The sequence below is a fragment of the Athene noctua genome, chromosome 15 (genome assembly GCF_965140245.1).
Source record: "Athene noctua chromosome 15, bAthNoc1.hap1.1, whole genome shotgun sequence".
Classification (NCBI taxonomy): domain Eukaryota; kingdom Metazoa; phylum Chordata; class Aves; order Strigiformes; family Strigidae; genus Athene; species Athene noctua.
The window spans coordinates 11,889,520-11,909,667 of record NC_134051.1 but is presented as its reverse complement, the minus strand read 5'-3'; the positions used below and the strand labels follow the sequence as shown (position 1 = coordinate 11,909,667).

Genomic DNA, 20,148 nt, shown 5'->3' with positions numbered 1-20,148 from the left:
GGTGAGAGAAGCAGAAAAGGCCTTGACCGTGTGTTAGCACTGCTCAGCAGTAACGAAACCATCCCTGTATTACCAATGCTGTTTTCAGCACAAATCCAGAACACAGCCCCATGCTAGCTCCTATGAAGAAAATTAACTCTATCCCAGCCAAAACCAGTGCAGCACTTGAGGAGGCAAACAAAATGGGGTGGGGGTGGGGGGCATTTGCTGTATTTATTTAAGGGACAGCTTGGAGGGAGCATCCTTTGCTCCTAGAAAACCTGGACATCACAGCTGTATTCATTGTCAGTGAGTGAAGGGATCAGTTCAGTCTTTTAATGCTCCCATCTCACAAGTGCAAAGTCATATATGGATGCAGGTGTGGAGGGATTTGGTTTTTCCTGCTCCAGGTGAGTTGTGGTCCAGAGGCAGGCCTTGTTTGCTGTGAGCAGCAGCCTGCATGCCTCACTGTGCACTACTGATGGTGGGTAGATACCATGAACCTCCTGCTCCTAGGCTGTTGTTTTAATTTTTAAATGTGATCTGGACTGTATTCTGTGTGCTGCTGAGGGAATCCGAAAGAAATTGGAAAGTACAAATGACTGCAGCTGTGACGTGATATTCTGCAAAAAACTTCTGTGACCTCAGCAAGGGTCTTCATGGCTTACCAGGTGAATTTATCTACTCCAAAAACCAGTGCAAGATTATCTGTCATGCTCAGCTTCCCTAAGAAGCAAGGGGAGGAATTATATCATATATCACTGTCAACTATATCATGCCCCTCAGAAGGTGAAAGATTTGCATCTTCTTGCTGTTATTATCAGCCTTTGACATTACAGCTACCATTATTTTCTCCAAAATATATTTGTATTGACCATCAGAGACATCTACCATCAGCAGACCTACATATTCAAATATAATTTCTTGCGTTTTGCTTCTTTACTCCAAATGACACTTCCCTCTAATAGCGCTCCCACAGTCTCTCAGAAATTATAACTACTGTGGACTGCATGCCCCAGGAGGTGATCTCTATAAATTGGCAGATTTGCTTCTCTGTAAATCTTCTGCCAACTTGCAGAGTTCATATGGTTCATCCTTTAGGCTAACAGCTTTTTTATATTTAAGCACACACATACATTTACTCTTGCAGTGAGTTTTTAATCTTAACTCAGAAGAACACTGCAACCTTCTTACTATTTCATTATACATTTAAATGAAAATTGGTGCTCCCTTTTATAGTATAGTCACATTAGATGGTCAGTCACTATGTTTGATCTTTTGGTAACTTTAGTGGGGGAAAAGGGGTTCTGGTTTTGGTCTTCTCTGTACTTACGCTGGGTTCTTTAGGAACAACAGTTAATATAAATGATAGCTGGTGTGAGTAACACGTATAATGACTGTTATGTCTGTTAAAGATAGAGAATATGTTGTACTCAAACTATGCTGTACCATAATCACGTGTGTAGCTTGTCTGTGCATCCCACATGCTATATACCATTTATCTGAAAAATCTACAGCAACCAAAAGGGGCAAAGCTAATACTGTTAATACCATAAATAGATGCTCTTCATTAGCCACAGACATGTTGTATTCCTTGCTTGTAATGTGATTCTTCCCATGGCTATCATCATGTATTGCTCTTGCTTCTTGGAGTCAGTTTTGGCAAGGAAATACAAGGAAATGCCTACAGGACACATATATGGTAAATGCAGCCAGTGCTTGGGAAAGTGGTATTAAACATTTTGTTTCAGAAAAGGACAGGAATGAGATTCTTATAAGTTCTTCTGAAACATAATGGATCTATGGATCCACTGCAAAATCAGCAGCATGAATTTATACTGAAGACATTGATCTGAACACCAGTGTGAATTTCATCGTTATTTGCTCAGCTGCTCTTTATCCTTTACCCTTTGCCATGATATAATGGCTCTCGGGGGGCCAAATGCTGATTTAATTCCTGTCCCCCACCCCAAACTCGCAAGAGCTGCTCAGTGTAGAACCAAAGCTGAGTGGTTTGAGTGTGATGAAAAATTTACTTGCTTTCCCAAACCTGGAAACCTCTCTGTCCCCCCGTTGCCATGGTAACACCTCCCATCCACATTCCTTCATCACTGCTCACTATTACCTTGCTCTACTGCTGTCTTGAAGCAATCATTGTCTTTTCCTATCTGTGCTGAAGCAAGGAGAGAAATTACATAGAAACTGAAGGAACAGCCATAAGCACACAAGGGCAAGTTCATTCTGGGTATAAAACCACCAAAGTTATTAGCCCTGAGGACAGGCTAGTCTGAGAATGAAGAACAAATTGCTGATTGGAAAGTGCAGCTCTGGTTCTCATCAAGTAAATTTACTGCCTAACTTTAATGTTGATGGTCACACAGATCATTCCCTGGCATAGCTGCTTTCACTCGTGCCCGTAAAATTTGGGATTGTTTAGGAAAGTGATTGCCTGGGATTTTTCTGCCTGGCTTATGGTTGGCTACCTGGCCAAGCTAAAGGGCATCTGGTAAAGGGTTTGTCACAGCAAGCAGACTGGCTTGAGACTGTAGAAACTATTATGAAGGGGGTTAAGATGAAATGCCTGCACTGCCAGTTCCTAGAGGTTCTTTTCATCAAAGTGAATTTGTTGAAATAGGCTTGACCCATTTGACTGAAGCTTCATTTATGTATCTGGTGATCTTTGTAGAGTCTACTAGAAAATGGTTGATGGCAGCCAGCCTGGCAAGCTCTCCTTGTAGATGCTACTTATGACACCAAAAGGAATGTATGTGTGCTAGTTCCCTGAGTGAATTCAGCTTTATAAGGGGTATGAGCCTCTTCATACAGGTCTGTACCTCTGCTCTTGGTACAGCTGGCTAGAGGTGAAATGGTTTTGGTATGCTTTGAACCTGTGTGGCTATGCAGCACAAAGGAGGAAGTGTGGGCCATGTCTTGTTTTGATGCAAAGGTTATCTCACATGATTACAAAGTCCTGTACAGTTACCTATCTTTAATTAGAAACAGTGATAATTATCTATTGCAAAGTGGATAATTACAGTACTTTTAGTTAAAACTCACTTGTTGGTGTCTTCTAGAATGTGAATGAGGGCTGTTCTCCCACTCCTGAAATGTAAGTTTTACCTGTCATGGCCTGAGATGAGGCAAGTCCCATCATGGGATGTTCTAATTTCTCAGCTGTACTTGGTCTTTTTCCTGGCAACATAACTGATGTACTTGGAAAAAATAACCCAGCACAGCCTGGTGTAACACATCCACAGTGCATACTGCACAATTTTCCTGGAAACTTCATGATCAGAAAAATTTCAGGGAAATGTATCATTTTTATATCATATTAACAGTTTTCAGTTTAGATTTAGCTGGAATGTTCTCCACTCTGACACTCTTCTGGGGTTCAGCAAAACTGCACTAAAACTGTTTCCCCAAAGTAGAGACTTTGTAAATGAAACACAAATAAAAAGCTCTTCTCAGAAATGGAATGGGGAGACTTGCACTGATGGTTGGTCTTCTGTGTGTGAGGTGTCTTAGGTATGGTGTGGCTGTGTATGTAGGACTGGATGCAGGACAAGTCAGCAGCTGAGCTTCTCCCCTCTTATAAAATGAGTTCTCTCCTTTATTTTTCAGTTCTTTATGTTTACATGTACCTCCTCTCATGATCTTTTGTTGGCCTGTCCTACTTACCATTTCTAGGTTTTCTTCATCAAGGAAGTAGGACAGGCCAAGTCAGTGGCTTGCTCTCCCACCAGTCTCATGGTATCTCTTCATTTTGCAAATCTCCCTCATCTTTCTTGCACTCTGCCCTTTCCCCGGTATTCTTTGTGACAGTACCTAAAAGAGCAGGTGAGGTTAGGAGGAGTACAACGTGATGAATGATGAAGGTAAGAGATTGTATCATTTGTTATCTGCTTGAGTGTGATGTATATGTAGAAAAGCAGTATCTGCAGAAGGAATAGCATGCACAGAACACAAGGCTTTCAGGTTGTCCTCTAAAAGATTCCTGCTGAGAACCTATAAGATTGAAAGGATGGCAGAAATTTTAATCAAATTCATTCTCTTCTTTCTATAAGCAAATGGATTGATAGCATTAAGCTTTGAGAAATGCTGGATTCTTTTGAACAAGATGTTCATTGTGTCTTGCTCTAAAGCCTTAGCCTACTTTTAATGTTATATTGAGTCTGCTAAATATAGATAATTTTTCTGATATTCAGACATGAAGAGAAGGTAATTAGTGGTGTTTGTGTACAAAAAAAAAGCTGATTTGTGCAGGGAAAACACAAACTCTGCCTCCCTCATTTTCATGACAGTGATTGAGTGTAAAATTGTAACATACTCTTTTTCCCTCTTGCCTCCTCAGAGGGGAAAGAAGAAAACCAACTTCTTTAGTCAAAAATAACTCAGAGAAATAAGAAGAATTTGTTCAACACAGCAACTTGAGCAACTTTTAATTGAGTATGTTTAGTAGCTGGTCATGTTCATGAGCAAATGAAAATTAGAATTAGGACAGTATCATTCAAATTAACTTTAAATAATTATTTGATCCTCAATGTGTATCAGTCAGCTTAGCCCCATTAGTTGAAGAGCATGTGTCTGACCCTGTTGCTGTTGTCATCAAAGCTCTTCTACAACAGGAACATTAAAATCAACAAATCCATAAAATGGAAAAGAACTGGCAGCAGGAACCCCTGCTGCTCCTGAAAGCTGCAAGTCTGGAAAAGTTTCCCATCCACTGACAAAACTGCAACTCTCACACAAACTGAACCTCAGCTTTTTGCATCTGCCTATTTATCTTGGTAAGCTAACCCTGCCTCAACACCTCCTGATGCTCAGTGGTGCTAGATGAGTCTTCTGTCTCAAAGCAAGGAGAGGTTGTCATGGAGTTGCATATACTGGTTTGGGACCATAAGTATCCTGTTCTTCTGTAGTATGTGTAGTACTTTCCCAGTAAGCAGCAGCTTGAGATTCTTATGCAGTAGTGCATCCATATTTGTATAACAGAGTGTTTTGCCAGTTATTAGGCCTAGCATAAAGGACACAGCCAGCATAAAGATGAACCAATAACCAAACTGTATTTGATACAAAAGGGTCAGTACATAGGTGAGTGCTGGGGGTACAAACAAGTCAATCAGATTATACATAATTGACATCAATCCCACTGACCCCAATAACGACACTACACAACCAACAATGGGTGGAATAAATGGTGAAATGCAGTTTCCCATAGAAGGGATGGGAGACAACTGAGTCAACAAGCCAAATACATCAGACCAAGGAAGCCACAGACTGAATCTCTACACAGCCCAGGTTTACAAAGGCCAGACCTGACTGGAGCCCAGCCCCAGGGAGGTGGGAGGTCCTTCCCCAACAGGGAACTCTGCATAGGGCATCCACCTCACGGACAGACACTGCCCTGCCTGTAAGTGGTCCCAGCTTTTATCCCTCAGTGGGACACTTGACCCTTGTTTACTTAATGCGGATGCCTGGGGCTCATTTACTTAATGGCTCTCCCTGCCAGGCCGCAGCACCCTGGGGGGAAGCCTAAAGGCAAACTCACCCCCTCTTTGGGAAGGGCTGTGGGAATCACCCATATGTCAACCTTAATTTGGGGCTGGGGGTTGAAACCCCAGCATTTCACGGAGGTAGCTCTGAAATGAGTAAGTGAATGATCCAGTAATGTATAGGCAGCTCACAAATCAGTGGATGAAGGTGCACAAAGCTGCATGCACACAGAAGAATGTCCTTCAGTGTGAGGGGAATCCATGTCACGTCTATTGACTTGTGATAGGAAATAGCCCTCTGTTGACTTTCATCAGGAGTAAGCATTGTAGGTATGTGCTGAGGATTGGTGGTGTGGTCAGGGGCAGAAATGTAAATGCAGCCATGAAGAGCCAGGCAGTTCAAAGTGATTTACCATGCTGTGGGCTATGCCATGCTTCATGCTCAGCCAACCTCAGATTTCACTTTTGACTTTCTGAGACAGAGGAACTCTGGAGGAATTCCTCATGAAAGGTGAGTTGAGATCCATTGGGGAAATATCTGTCTAATTTTAAAGAAACTGTTTTAATTCTTGGAGTTTCCCTAGCAAAGTTGGCTCCATGCAAAAAGTTGCGCATAAATAACAAAGCTATTGCCAGCCTGCAAGTGCTGATGCATACCCTCCAAGTAAGAAGTGTTACTTGTTTGAGCTTGATAGAAAGGTATTGCCTGTGCTTACAGAGTCACTGAAATGGTATTTCATTGAAAATACAGACATTAGGAGGAATAGATAGCATTCTGAATGCATGGCATTTCCCTTAAACTTCCAGTCATTCTTTGTCATAGTTCATATTTTACTGTCATGTCACTTTTTATTTGACTGTATTTTTAGGGGATTTTGAAATTACTGTTTAAAAAACTGTCTCCATTTGTTTTAGTTATGAAATTCAGATCTCACAAAATGCAAGACTCTGAAGACACTTTTCCATGCTTTAGAATTCTCATGAATTTGGTTTAGGAGGGGAATTCCCCACAATTCTACAGCTGTGGTGCAGCAGCTGTGGTGGCCAGAAAGTGAAGTGCATGAGAAACTGTCATAGTGCAAGCTAAGGAAAATACAGTCAGTGAACATAAACAGGCTTAATAGTGTTTACATAAACTTGTAAAGGTTTTATTTTTAATCAGTTCAAGCAAGTGTTAATTCAAATACCTGTTGAGTTACACTGATGGTAGAATGTCTGTGTGTCAGCCTCCATGACAAATGTGTAAATGCATTTGAGTGTGATGATAAAATGACTGGTGGTAGTGGGAAGTCCCCAACCAGTCTCCTGATATTGAATGCAGATGGTGTTTCAACACTGTCAATCAATCAGTTAATCAATTAAGAACAAATTCTTACATTTTTGACCTAGCTTTGAAAAGTGCAGAGAGATCAAAATAAACTGTTGCTTTGCTGCCTGGGCTTGATTTTTCTCCACCTACAGAGTTCATTTTGTACAGTAATGATCTTTGGTCACCTGTAACCTACTCTACACTTGCATCAGTAGATCACTATCTCACAGATCACCTTTCTGTAAGCACTAGTGTATACTCCTTCAGAGACAACAGTTTTAGTCCCAGAAAGAAAGGATGGGATAGAGTCTTGAGTGATCTGTATGAATAGAGAGCATTGAAGAAACTAGAGACAGGATGCTAAAGAAGTATTAGAGGAAATAATGGTGATAAAGATGTGGTAAAGAAGAACTGAGCAGATCTTGGAAGTCATCCACAATAGGAACATCTTGGAGGAATAAGCCAGTGGGATATTAAAAAAAGCAAAAATCAAGACCATGTATAATGGCTGTTTTAGTAGGATCAGGATGCTATCTTGGGATATTGCCCTTGCTGTGAATTTGTTTTGTAGGGACTGTGGTTCAGTATAGATGGCTGAACTCTATCTTTTCTGTAAACGTCACTAACCCACTTCATAGACATAGCAATGCTGTGTTTGCACCTTCTCAATGCATATTAACATGGTAGCTCTGTTGCCGTGACGTGTTTTCATGTGAGGAGTTCAATTCGGCCAATGTTAGAATCAGTTGGCATGTCCCATATAACATATTTTGATGTGTTCAGTTTCAGTCAGTTGTTTCAGGTTTGTAGAATTGGACAAAATATTTTGATAATCTTGAAAAATACATTGTTGTGTTTTTACGCATTGACATACAGTGATAACTTTGACATAGTCAGTCTTTGGATGGAGGTTGAGATATTTTCAATTTAACTTTCTAGGTTGAGCATTATTCTTGGTTTCAGAAATTTTGTACTTTTTTCTTTTCCTTGACTTTTTTTCTTTTTTTTAAAGTCTCATCTGTCAGGCCACTTCCAACAGGCCAAAGTTACTCCTGTTCTGAATAGCTTGATGTCAGTGTTAATTAACTGGAAGCCCCTGGTTAAGTGCATTTATGTGAAAATGCACTGGCACTTCGCTGATCTTTCTAGCAGCCCTGGAGCTTGGTGAGGGTGTTACATACAGGTATGAAGGATCTAGTAGATCTTCATTCAACTGTTCTCTTTCACGAGGATATGTGGACGAGTCTATGATCCTTAGATTCCCCATAGGCATTGCTCATGAGGTGCCTTCTCTCCCAAATACGATGTTCTCTGGCCCAGTTGATGCTCCGTATTCTGTCCCCGAGGTCAGTAAATCCCCCAAGGAGCCAACACAGAGATCTTCCGATTTACCAGCAGGTGGCATTAACGGAGCAGACAGAGAGGTGGTGTGGGCAGTGCTAATCAAGACATTCGTGGTACTGGCTTCCTGGGAAGCTTGGCTTATTGTAGCCTTTTTACTTGTTTGCTCATCCCTTTACACTGCACCTGGGTAGCTTTTCTGACACTTTAAACTCCTGTACAGAATGATTGCCTTCAGTTTCTGTTGTTAACCACTCAGTGTGATTTTCCTAAGTCATATGACCTTATTTCTCATCTCTGACTGTATGATTGAAATATGTTGTTGTGTTGTGCTTGGATAAATCACTAGGAATGAGGTTGTAGAAGAATAAACATATTTGGAAAAGTATTTTGCATGCTGCCAGTATAAATGAGAATTTGTTCACTTCAAAACCGCAGTGGCTGTCAGTTAGAAGAGAAGGTTTCAGTTTGCAAAGTTATATTAATTTCAAAATGAAAGTATTAATTTATCCAAATAGATGTTCTTTTCACTTATCGCAAATTATGGTTCACTTTCACCAATGACTGTTCAACAGAAGGCCATCTTCCTTGTCCTGTATGAAGTCCTCTGATTGCTGAGGGAGCTCATCCTTCATGTTTCCACATCCATGTGCTCTTTGAGAAATCATCGAAAGAATTTTTATGCCAACCACCATCTCAGTGAAAAGGTTTCAAGTGGGAAAATAAAGTGCACACTAAAAAGTGTCTAGTCTCTCCTTTCAATGAGTTAGTAAAGGGTTACATGGGAAATTATTAAGGACCAGAACAAAAATAGTTTAGACTAGAGGCATGTATTTAACGCCAGTGTGAAAGTTATTAAATCCCACACTTAGCTCTTATAAAGGCTGTAATTGTCACCCATAAACCAAGTATTCCTAGAGGCACCTGATGCTAGGCAGCCAGTGCAAAACAGTGATACAGATTTTTGCAATGTGCTTGGAGTCTTCCAAGCAGATGTGTTTTCTGGGCAAATGTCTTGGTTTGTTAAAGTTACTAAACTTTGGCAAATTGCTATTTAAAAAAAGGATCAGGTAGTGGTGGAAGAAGGCAGATTTTTTCCTCACTCAGCAAATAGCAATGCTGTGGAGGGAAAGAGAGTGAGGCAGGCAGAAACCCATCAGTGACAAACTAAGTAAAGAGGAATGATAGTTAATCAATATTTATGAACCCTTTCATTCATTACTGGTCTTAAAGAACTATTTTTCTGCCAGCCGTAGATGACGTGACCAGGGATGTAGAGACTGGAGGGAATGCTTTCCCAGGGTGCTGGTTTAGCTCAGAAGCAGTGTCTGACTCTGTTAGCATGTAGTGTGCGTGCTAAGAAATAACCTGCACCTGCTCAGAAATGACAAGGCCAGAGAAGGGAAATTTAGGGAGAATTCCCAAATTATTTCAGTCTGTTAAATAGATGCTTTGAAAAGCTCAGGCTTCAGCAGTGATGTTTACACATGTATGGTCCTTAGCCTCTGCTGACTAATTATGATTCTACCTATGTTGTACTTGGCAAGCAGACAGCATTTGTTCAAGGGGAGTCTTGCCCGCTGTGCTGGTGAAAGTGCTTTTCAATAAGATTCCAATTAAATGCTTTATTAATATTTATTATTCACTGGTTGCAGTTGTTGGTAACATGCATTTGCCCAGGAGAGCTCGAATGCAATGCAGCAAGGTGTTATTTGCTGGGGAGGGGGAGAACTCGATTATTTAATTGTTCACTGCATGGTGTGTAAGTGCAGATACAGATCCAACATGTGAATGGTGGGGGGCCATGTTTGGTGAATTCCCCACCCAGGACCCAGGGTAGCGTGGCTGGCAGGCTCTGGTTAAAAGGCAACCACTGCATCTTTGTTCAGTGGCAAGAGGGGTGGGCAGCAGAGCTGGCACAGCTTTAGTTCTGTCAATGTTTTACATAAAACAAATATTTCCAAAGGTCATTCTCAGAAACTGGAAACTGAGGGCACATTGGGCAATGTGTGTTCCTCTTGGTCCAGCACTGTGCCACAAGAAACAGCGGCCTCCTCTGAGACTAATGAAAAAGCTGAATTTGGCTTGGCCTTTCGGTCACTAGTTCCCCAATGTTGTGAATCAAGTGTGAAACGTGAGCAGTGAAATCCACCTGGAAGCCCTCTGAATCGGACACAGACTTGAGTGAATGACTGTCAGCTTGTGTGGGACTCTTGATGCACAGACGCAATAGCGTGGCCACAAGCCCAGGGGACAGCTGGGTTTAAAGCATTTCCCAAATCAAAGTTTTAAATGAACACAGCCACATGAATGCTTTTCAAACATCTGAGCTGAGTAATTTCCATCAGCCAAACTTCACTTGAGTTAACACAATAGTATGTGTGAATTGTTCCTTTTCATTAATATTGCTGTATAAAATCATTGTGGCCTTGCAGCAAACTCCCCTCTCTTTGCTTTCAGGAGTGAGTGTGAGAGAAAGGCAAGACAGAGTTGAAGGCTTCCTAACATGAAGTTTGACAATCCAAGTCTTTGAATTAAATGCTTGAAATGCTGGAATTAGACACCTCCCTCTGGCCATCCCCATCAGTCTTCTAGCATATAACATGTATATATATCTGCAGAAACCAAGCAATGCAAGCCAGACCTTTTGATTTATACCAGTTATGCCACTTCCACACATCAGGGTTTTTTGAACAGTCAATGCATTTGTTGTGCATTTGTATTAATGTCTTTTAATGTATTGTGGTTCTGTTTCTGGTTATTATCCTGCTGCCAGCTGAGAGTAATTCCAAGGGAGTTAAGCTAGGATGAAGTTGTTGTAAAGATGAAAAGAATTACTGCATTTCTCTTTAGAATTGATTATTTTTCCTGTGCATCTGAGCATTTATGAATGATTGTAAATTCTGAACCATGTTTTTTTTCCCAAGAAAAGAACTTAATGAGATGAACTGCTATCTGCAAGGTGCTCAAAGCTTGTATTTTAAGGCAGAATAGGCTGCCATTTAGTAAAAAAACAGTCAGCATTTCTTGGGAATGGTTCAGGTTTACCTCCTTTTTTGTGTTAAACTTTGCCATGCTTCACATTTTGTTTGTGTATTTTTATAAATAAGATTCCTAGCTGTGAGTTCCTTCCACTGCTTGCTTCATGTTGACACTGCAGATTAAACCAGCTCTGCAGTTGGTGCACGTTGTTATCTCTTTACTTTGTCCTGTTGGACTTAATTGATAGGGCTTATTTATGTGCATGGGGAAATTTTTCATATGATTAAAACCCAGTGATATTGGTGCATTCAATATATTGGTGTTCATTTACAGGGACAAATTTGACTAATAAGCATTGATTTTTTTTTAATTTTTCTTTTTTGCGTGGGTTTAAATAATTTTTAGAATGTTTTAGCACTGTTATAATGATATACTCTTTAAAATTTAACAGATACATTTCATGTTTAGACTAAAATAAAAGTAGTGTTTCACTTAGCAGATCTTGAGGAAGTAATTCCATTTCAGACATTTAGTGCTCAATTCTGCTTATGACAGTTGAGAAGCCACTACAGAGAGTGTTACAAGTTTTCTTTATTAAACTGATAGAAGTTGGTGCAACAGAGGAGGTTTGGTGATGGTGGGCTATCTGAATCTGGTTAAAACACTTTTAAACTTTTGTTCCAGGAAAATATTCTGGAACTGACTTGGGTCGAAGGAAAAAATGAGACAGTGTGCATGGCCACTTGGCAGGCACGGAGGGCATATCCTGCCATGGTCGAGGGTTGGAGGAAGCCAACCCAACCCAGCCAGTAGCGAGGCGACTTTCAACCACTGAAGACTTGCCTTTCAGGCTGACTTTTACCAGATGCTTTATAAAGTAGATTTGCAGCTGTTGTCATGCATCAGGACATGGCATGTGAGTCTGCACTTGGCCCCTTGTCTTGACACAACATCTGAGAGTGGCTGGAAAAGAAATGAGAACATCATTTGCCGAGATGGCACATGTTTTCATTAATATGCAATCTTGCACCTTATAATAAGATAGATAGCAGTTTCAGGATTGAGCCTCATGTACAGTGGGTAAGCGCAGTGAAAATTAATTTTTTTCATTATCTTGAATGGTAAACCCATCTGCCAGATACAGAGTGGTGCTGAACATTGCTTGCTCCATTTTTCTCTGAGGAAACTAATTAAAAGATTATGGCTTCTGTGTTTAATAGTTGTTCAAAATATACTGGTGGTACTGCCATTCAAATATCATCATGTTGCAAGCAGCAAAGGGAAAGCATGCTGACACTTCCCTCTCTTGGGGATTCAGTTCGTCTCATTTGCGTTCTTATCTGATCTCCCAGGATATCAAACAAGGGCTTTGGTTTGTTAATGAATGCCCAATGTTAAATGAAAGTTAAACGAAGCCCAATATCCAGCAGTGACCAGGTTTACTTTGCGCAAGGCCCTTCTGGCAGTGTCCCAGGGAACTTGTGTTTGATGTCCAAAGGAGAATTGACTTCTTTAGCTGTGTATAAGAGAAACAGTATTGGCATACTTCAGTAGTTGAATTGACAAGTCATTGTTTCTCTGTGATATTTATAAATAAAGTCCTCTTACAAGGGTGCTGAGAATCACTGTTAACTGCATCCCACGCTGTCCAGCTGGAGTGGGAGTTTCCACTCACAGCAAACTTCGGTTGATCTCTTTAAAAAAAAAAACCAGCACCCTGGTATCTGGGATTCCATATTTTCCTCTTGCCTCTAAGTGAGACTTTGATTTGATTTGCACTGTATTGCAGTTCTATCAAAAATCTGCTCTGTCCTAAAAATGTGAGAATTAAACTTTATTTGGCATCTTCAAAGAATTTTGCTTTAAATAGTAACAGCTCAGCTGTGGTTCACAATTAAAAGTGAAGGAGTGGACTGCATCTCTCAGATCTACCATCCTGACTTTTAAGCTCCTTTTCCCATTGTAGGTAATATTGCTGGGACAGAGGAGGGAGCTGCAGCTGGCAGAAACCTGAATGAGTGGAGCCCATCTGATCAGTGGTCTTCACCAATTTCAGATAGTCTAAGTAAACTGCTGAAGAAGCTAGGTCCAAGACCTACAAAACCCAGGCAGACCATATTAGGTAATGGTGATCTAGCACTGAACATGCTTCCACAAGAATCCTCTTCCATTAAGAGGATTTAATTGCAGTCACAACGAACATTAGACCCAGCAGAGATTAAACTCTGCCTGTGAAGTGTCAACATAAATGGCTTTACTTTCTGTGTCTTCTTGCTAACTCCTCATCAATGAAGGCCAATGCCTCATGAGGTGAGTGTGTTGGAGGTTGAGTGCTATTTATTTGCGAGAACTATGAAGTAAAGAGAAGTTAATATTTCATCTTAAATCTCTAAGTGTGGATATTTAATTACAGATTGCAGACTGGATAGTAAACAAGCCATCTGTCATGAACTATAAGTTTTCACCTTTTTTCTTTTGCTTACATAGGAGAGTAACTTATTAGCATAAACAAGTTGGGAACAAAGACTTCAGGAATCTGCTTTTGAAATGAAATAGTAATAAATTATCTTCTCTAATTATGTAGTGAGAAAGTTTCAGATTTTCAGAATTATTTCTGCTTTATCTGGCCATTGCAGGAAGAAATTACTGTTGTCCACCAGTCTCACCAGCTGCACTTCTATATCATGTGTGGGGTGGTTAGGGGACTTAACGTAACTAAAATATGAATCATACTTGTGACTTTGTGTATTAGGTATGATATTTTTCGTACTGCAATTAAATTATATCTTGATTCATGCGTTTTCTACAGCTTGATAATAAAAAAATCATGAACTGCCCCTTGGTGCCCCTTCGGGCATAGCCCCTAGCTTTGATTGCTTATTTTGAAGATCACTATAGAAATGGTCTTTGCAATGTTTGTCCCATTCTTCTGGGAGCAGTTAATCTCCCTTGAAAACAATAGGGCTGTCTTAAGGTAAATTGGAGAGCAACTGGTTGCAAACCTGTTGCAGATTTTGTTGAGAAGTAAGTTTTATATCTTCATCCATGTTCCATGGCACATATACCTTTCTAAATGAGAGCAGTTTTACTGATAATAAAGGCATTATTTAAGCAAAATTGTCAATATTTTAAGAACCCATAGCAACTGATCCTAGTAAGACTAGGAGTTAAATTGGATTCAGAAAAGAGGTCACACATAATGAGCAGTTGATACTGAATTCTTCACTTTTATTTTTTGATCCAGCTGTGTGTTTACTTGAGATGATTCATTCTTCCAGTGAGTTCCTTCCAGGAAGGATTCCCCACAATCCTCAGAATTTTGTTCTGTCTCTGTACTATTAAAGTTCTTCTTTCTCTGTTATTACAGTCTCTTTTTGGCTGAGATCCTCCTTGATTCCTCCCGAAGGATCCTTTTAAAAAAAGAAATGCAAGAGCAAAGCTGCTTATTATTGATGTTCACAAAGAGAATTGCTCTAGTAATTCTTTACTTCCAAAAAAATTTTTAAGATTATATGAAATGCAAATTTTCATCTTTTCAACCAAGGAACTTGAGGGCTTGTTAATGAGGTCAGAAGTAGTGCAGCTGTTGCTAAAATGTGTTTTGTTTTTAAACCTTTGCACTGGTTTATGGCAAAGCTTAGATGAGGCTTTGTGTGAAGGTTTAATAAGAACTTGGAAAGCCGTGTTTGATAAACTGGTGGGCATAAGACAGTCTCTCCTAGGCAATCTCAAAAGAAACTGCCTTTTTATTTATCTCATTTGTGTGTTGAATGCCCTGAGGTGAGGATGAAGAGGGGACTTCACATCAAGCACTGTGCTTCAAAGGGTCTAATACTGCAGTCTTCTGGGAAAATTTTGTGGGTGTCAGATAAGGGTGGAGAATGTGAACAGATGAGCAAATGCCAATTACTTACCCCTTTTGCTACACAGAGCATGTTTTTGAATGGTGTTTCCTAAACTGTCTCTTTTACTTATTCTTTAACATGAAATAAAGCATGAAGAAGAGATGACAGAATGTATACAGCTCTAACATTGCATGTAAAAGACTGTGTGTAGGCCTCAACAGATCTGCTTCAAACACATCACTAAAGAACATGCAACAGAGACAGACACCAAACATAGGCTTTGGGTATTGGAAAACAGAATTGTGCAATGGCTGTGCAAAGCTGGATGTCTGGTACTTCATTGCAGACTTCCGTGTCCCAGTATTAGTTTAGTCATCTCTCTCTTCATCTGTAACCACCAGGAGCAAATCAAAGCCTCTGGTGGAAATAAGTCTGAAAACTCAAAACTGTTTCTCCACCTACAGGCAGTTTCCCTACCAGTTGAAAAGAGCGTTAATGATAACTATTTCTACCCTGTGGATCTGCTTCACTTCCAGGCAGAACAAGCTCATGATTCTTATACTAGGTGGACAGTTTCTCCATCTATACGTCAGGCTTACTTGGAGCTGTCTGTGCAGAGCTTGATCATGTTGTTCACTTACAGTATGTCTTTTTGCAGTGAAATGTCTGGGTTTAAATAACAGGCTGATATGGGACAACTAATGATTATTTACAGAGGAGGAGAAAGGGTTGAGGAATCAGACAATAATTATAACGTGATTGCCAAGAGAGGGGACATCTGCTCTGTTGTGCCCTTGCTTTATGAAGAAGAGAAGCTGCCCTGAATGGACAAGATAAGGTGGGCAATACATATTTGAACCACTCCAGCTGAAACGAAGTTATCTGTGGTTTCTTTTTTCCAGCTAAAATCCTGACAAAGTTTTGCTGTCAGGGTGCAGGTTCCTGTCTGCCATGTAGTACTTACTACCGCCAGAACGTTAACGTAGTGACTCAGTGATAACATGAGCAGTGGGAGAAGAGGTTTTTGTGTGATGAAAACAAGGATGTGAGTGGGTGTGTGCTTGCCAGGCAGTGGTATATGACTGCAGCTAGCATGGTCACATGAAGCTAGTCAGCTTGAAACCAGCTAAGAGCTGGTAAGAACCCCCCAAGCATTGACGTGAGCAGTGGCTGAAGCCCATACATGTAGCTATGCTATAAGCTGTTCAGGTATGCCTATACAAGGTGTGAATATGCCTTAGATGACAGAACAGATCAGTCAGTGTCAGGATCAAATCCTACCTCCTCTCCTGGTTCTGGTTTTGTCTTGCTTTGTTCTTCTAAGAATTCAGAAAATGCCTCCAAGGTATGCTCTCCAGCGTAGGCCACTTCCTGAAAAGAGTTTTAAATATTTAACTCTGTACACAATATGCTGGAAATAACAGCGTAATCAGCTGGAGGATTTCAGTTCTTTAGGCTGACCAAACTCTAGACTTTTCTCAGTTTAGAAAGCAAGGGCAACTACTGACATCGGTGTCTTTTCTGTTTTTAATGATAAACATTTACCAGATATTTTGAAGAACAGAGTCTTGATATTCAAAGCTGTCTAAAGATTTTGATGGAAATTCAAATTCTGAAAAAGTTTTGAAATACACAGTCCAGAATTATCAGTTGCACAGCTTGAACAGGAGGAAGATGAGCAATGACATTAGTTTTTCTTCTGAGAAAGTTTAATGGGAGAAGCACTTTCAGTTTAGAGCTTTTAAATTCTGTGAGTAGGTCTAGGCACCATACTGTATTTTAAAGATCTCTCCCCAAATACCTTTGCTCTCTAGAAGTATGAAAGGATCTTTCACAAGTCTTTTAACAAAAAGTTGTAGAAGCTTCTGTGCATGACACTGGGAATTGTCTGCTGTTGTCTGAGTAGATCTAGAAATAGGCAGAGGCCTATTCTCACTTGGGTTAAGCTCACGTAACTCCCACTGAGACCAGTAATGGTCTGTTACTTTACACTTGTTACTCTTATGCTTGATTTGAGTTCAAAGGACTTTAAACAAAACAATTCCATTCTCTAGTGAATTCACTAAAAGTATACACAGGTTTGGTATTTCTGTTCAGTAAGGTATTCTCTTGTAATAAAAAAGTGTGGCAGCCTTGAAGTTATTTTTTTATGTTTGCAAGCTTAAGTTTCTTAAGGAAGATTATTTGATTCCTCCAGAGGTGATTAATATGTTCAGATGAGTCTTGATTTTTATCGACTTTGATGATGGCTGGAACAGCAGTTTCTCTGATCCCAAAGACCTGTAAAGCCAGAGAAGAAGCTGATCCCTATGCTGGTTACTGAGGATGTGTGTCAACACTTCTCATTAGAGTAATCAGTGCATAAGAGTATGTAAATGTTATTTTTCTCACAGAATCCATTGAAACAAATAGAATCATCTTAAACCTATCTGAAAGGCTGCCTGTTTTTCTCTTAAATTTAGAGTGGATGACACAGTGGATGAGTTGTTCATCAGCTTCACAGATGGAGCTCAGATGATGCCTGGTCACTCCCTCCTCCACGTAATTCATCAGATTTAGTTTCTTGTTCCTGAAGCTCTGGCTGTAACTGTTCCCCAGCATAGAAACACTCAGATGGTGCTTTGGAAAACTGGGCACATGCTTAAACACCCAGATATAGATAGAGGTCTCTTAGCTCATCCAACTCTACTTAACAAAAGTTAACTGGAAGTGGCTCCTGATTTTAAAATATTGTCATGCATCTAGTTTTGTATCCACTGAAAGTAAGAAGGTAACTTGTCATTAACTTAAGGAAAAGCTGAACCTGTTCCTACACAAACTAAAGAATGACAGTCTGCTGGAAAGAAGTTAATAGCCTGAAGTCCTAAGAGGTACTTCTGTTCAGAGGGTAGTATCTAATATGAGCACAGCAGGTGAGACTGCTTGGAAGGGACTGCACTATAATGTGTTCAGGCCATGGCTTTGCCTTTAAGGAGGTGTAAGGGTGTGTGTGGTGGCCAGAGGGCGTGATAAGCCAGTTCTAGAAAACAGCTTTGGGTGGTTTTATGTTAGCCACGTTTCCCTTAGTTCATCAGGAGCAGGTTCAGATTTCTTTACATGCATTTTGATGTGCTTTCTAGAGTTTCCTTTATGTGCATTTTGATGTGCTTTCTAGAGTCTTCTAGTAGTTATTTCATCTTTAGAGTTCCTACTGCCTCTGCGCCAGTGTTCAGTTCATCCTTAGTCCTTAATGCAAAGGATTGGTAGAGGTAATTGGAAAGCTCATGTGTTTGCATTTCTAACACTAGCAAAATACTGAAGGCTGGAAAAGATCTCTGTGAAATCAAGGTTGCATCAGCTGTTGTTGATGGACTATATATATTTCATGTTCCTCTTTTTCTCCATTTTGAACATAGTTCCTCCTCAGCTCCAAGCCCCTTCTATTGCTTTTTTAATGGCCAGAATAAGGGAGTAGGGATTGTAATTTTGGGACGGTGCCTATACAGTGAAAAACACAGTAGATACTCTGAGCCTTGACACACTGTGATACTACATTTGTATACTGTGCTCTGACTTTGGTCAACTTCTAGAAAAGGTCAAGTATATATGGGAGAATTCATGGTATAACTACTGGTTGTGTAGGAAATGGCTGAGAGCAGTTCCAATGACTGCGTACTAATGGCTTGAGTGTGTCTCAGATAATTTATGATTGTAGTGAGTACAGATGCCTGTGGCCAGCTGTTCATACAGTGCCATAAGAAAGAAGGCGGGAACACTTGGGTCTGCAGGACTGTGGGCATCTACAGGGCACCTGCACTGGTAGTCAAATACAAGTTAAAATCTCTGAAGTTGAGGGAACTAGTATAAAAACATGGTGCACAGGGAAGAACTTGAATTTCAAATACTGTTTAATTCCAGGATATTTGTAAGTATGAAACAATCCCTTAATAGTTAATGAAAGTTGTTACTGATATTATTTGACAAACTGGCATTTATTATGAGCATTTAATGGGTTTCTGCTTTCCTGCATAAAGACTAAATACAGTTTGAGTGTGCAGGACTACAGTTCAATTCATTAGAAGCTGTGCATGCACATCCAAGAGGAAAATCTCTCCCTCAAAGATTAAATGAGGACATGGGCAAATGTCTTCGAATTTAATTTAAGTTTAGGACTAAGAAGAAAAATGAAAAGCTTAGTAATGTCTTAATTATAATAGTATCTTAGAATTTAATTTTTCTTTTGCTTCAGAGATATCTTCTTTTTAATTAGATTATCTACATGGATGGAGGAATGTATTTAACATTTTTCTTTGCCTCCTTTTTAGCAGCATTTTCTGAGTAGTTTGTAACATAGCTGATGCATTAGGTAGCATACTGTGAAGATCATTGGTCTTGACAACAAATATTTATTCCCAGTTGAGGCTGTGATACTGGAATGAAGTAAAATTACTGGCGTAAGTGTATAGAAGAAAGATTGGGGATTTGGGTTTTATGAAAATGTAGAGGATGTAACAAGAGTAGTACCAGCATTTTAGAGGCCATAGTCATACGTGCTCCAGAAACAATTGGCACAGTGTAGTTCTGTGACAGTACATCTCTTGTCATGGTTTGAAGTAAAAAGGCACTGCAATGGTGAGGAGGTATCTGTGAGTTCACTCTGAGTTGAGACTGTTGCTAGAACCCAACAGGCAGATTGGAGGTTGTTAAACAGCAGAATGTAAGGCTGTATTGACTTGTAGGTCCAAGTTGATAAATGATACATGGGCTCTTGACACAGCCTCACACATAGGAGAAGACAATAGAAGCATTTCTCCTCTAATACAGGTCCTTGACAGCAATGAATCCAATGTTGAGTAGATGAGGACTAAAGTTTTCTTGCTTAAAAGACTCCTTTCTCACCCTGACACATGCACACATGCTAACACACACATACACACACATATGTGTGCATCTCTGTCTCCATGTTCTTCCCCAAGAGCTTCTCACCTGGTAACCCGGTCCAGCAGGAAAGAGTCTGAAGAATGGATAGCGATCTAATCCAACAGACAGGATGTCGTTTGCTGTGACATCTATCTTTGCAACGATTATGTCTTTGCGACTTTCATATTGCTCTCCTAGCTTATCCCAGATTGGCAGGAGTTTTCTGCAGTCATAGGACCAAGGGGCATCTGCAAATTTAAAAAAGAAAGTAGAAGGATACAGTTTGGCAGAAGAGCATGTG

General features: G+C 40.1%; 1 protein-coding gene across 1 annotated transcript in view; it reads right to left on the bottom strand.

The window, feature by feature from the left end:
• Positions 1-14,441: 14,441 nt before the first annotated feature.
• PDILT (protein disulfide isomerase like, testis expressed) overlaps positions 14,442-20,148 on the bottom strand; it is a 29,058-nt gene continuing 23,351 nt past the window's right edge. Inside the window, 3 exon segments of the mRNA XM_074919707.1 lie at positions 14,442-14,513; positions 16,230-16,319; positions 19,914-20,095. Of these exon segments, the coding sequence (XP_074775808.1) occupies positions 14,442-14,513; positions 16,230-16,319; positions 19,914-20,095 (344 nt within the window).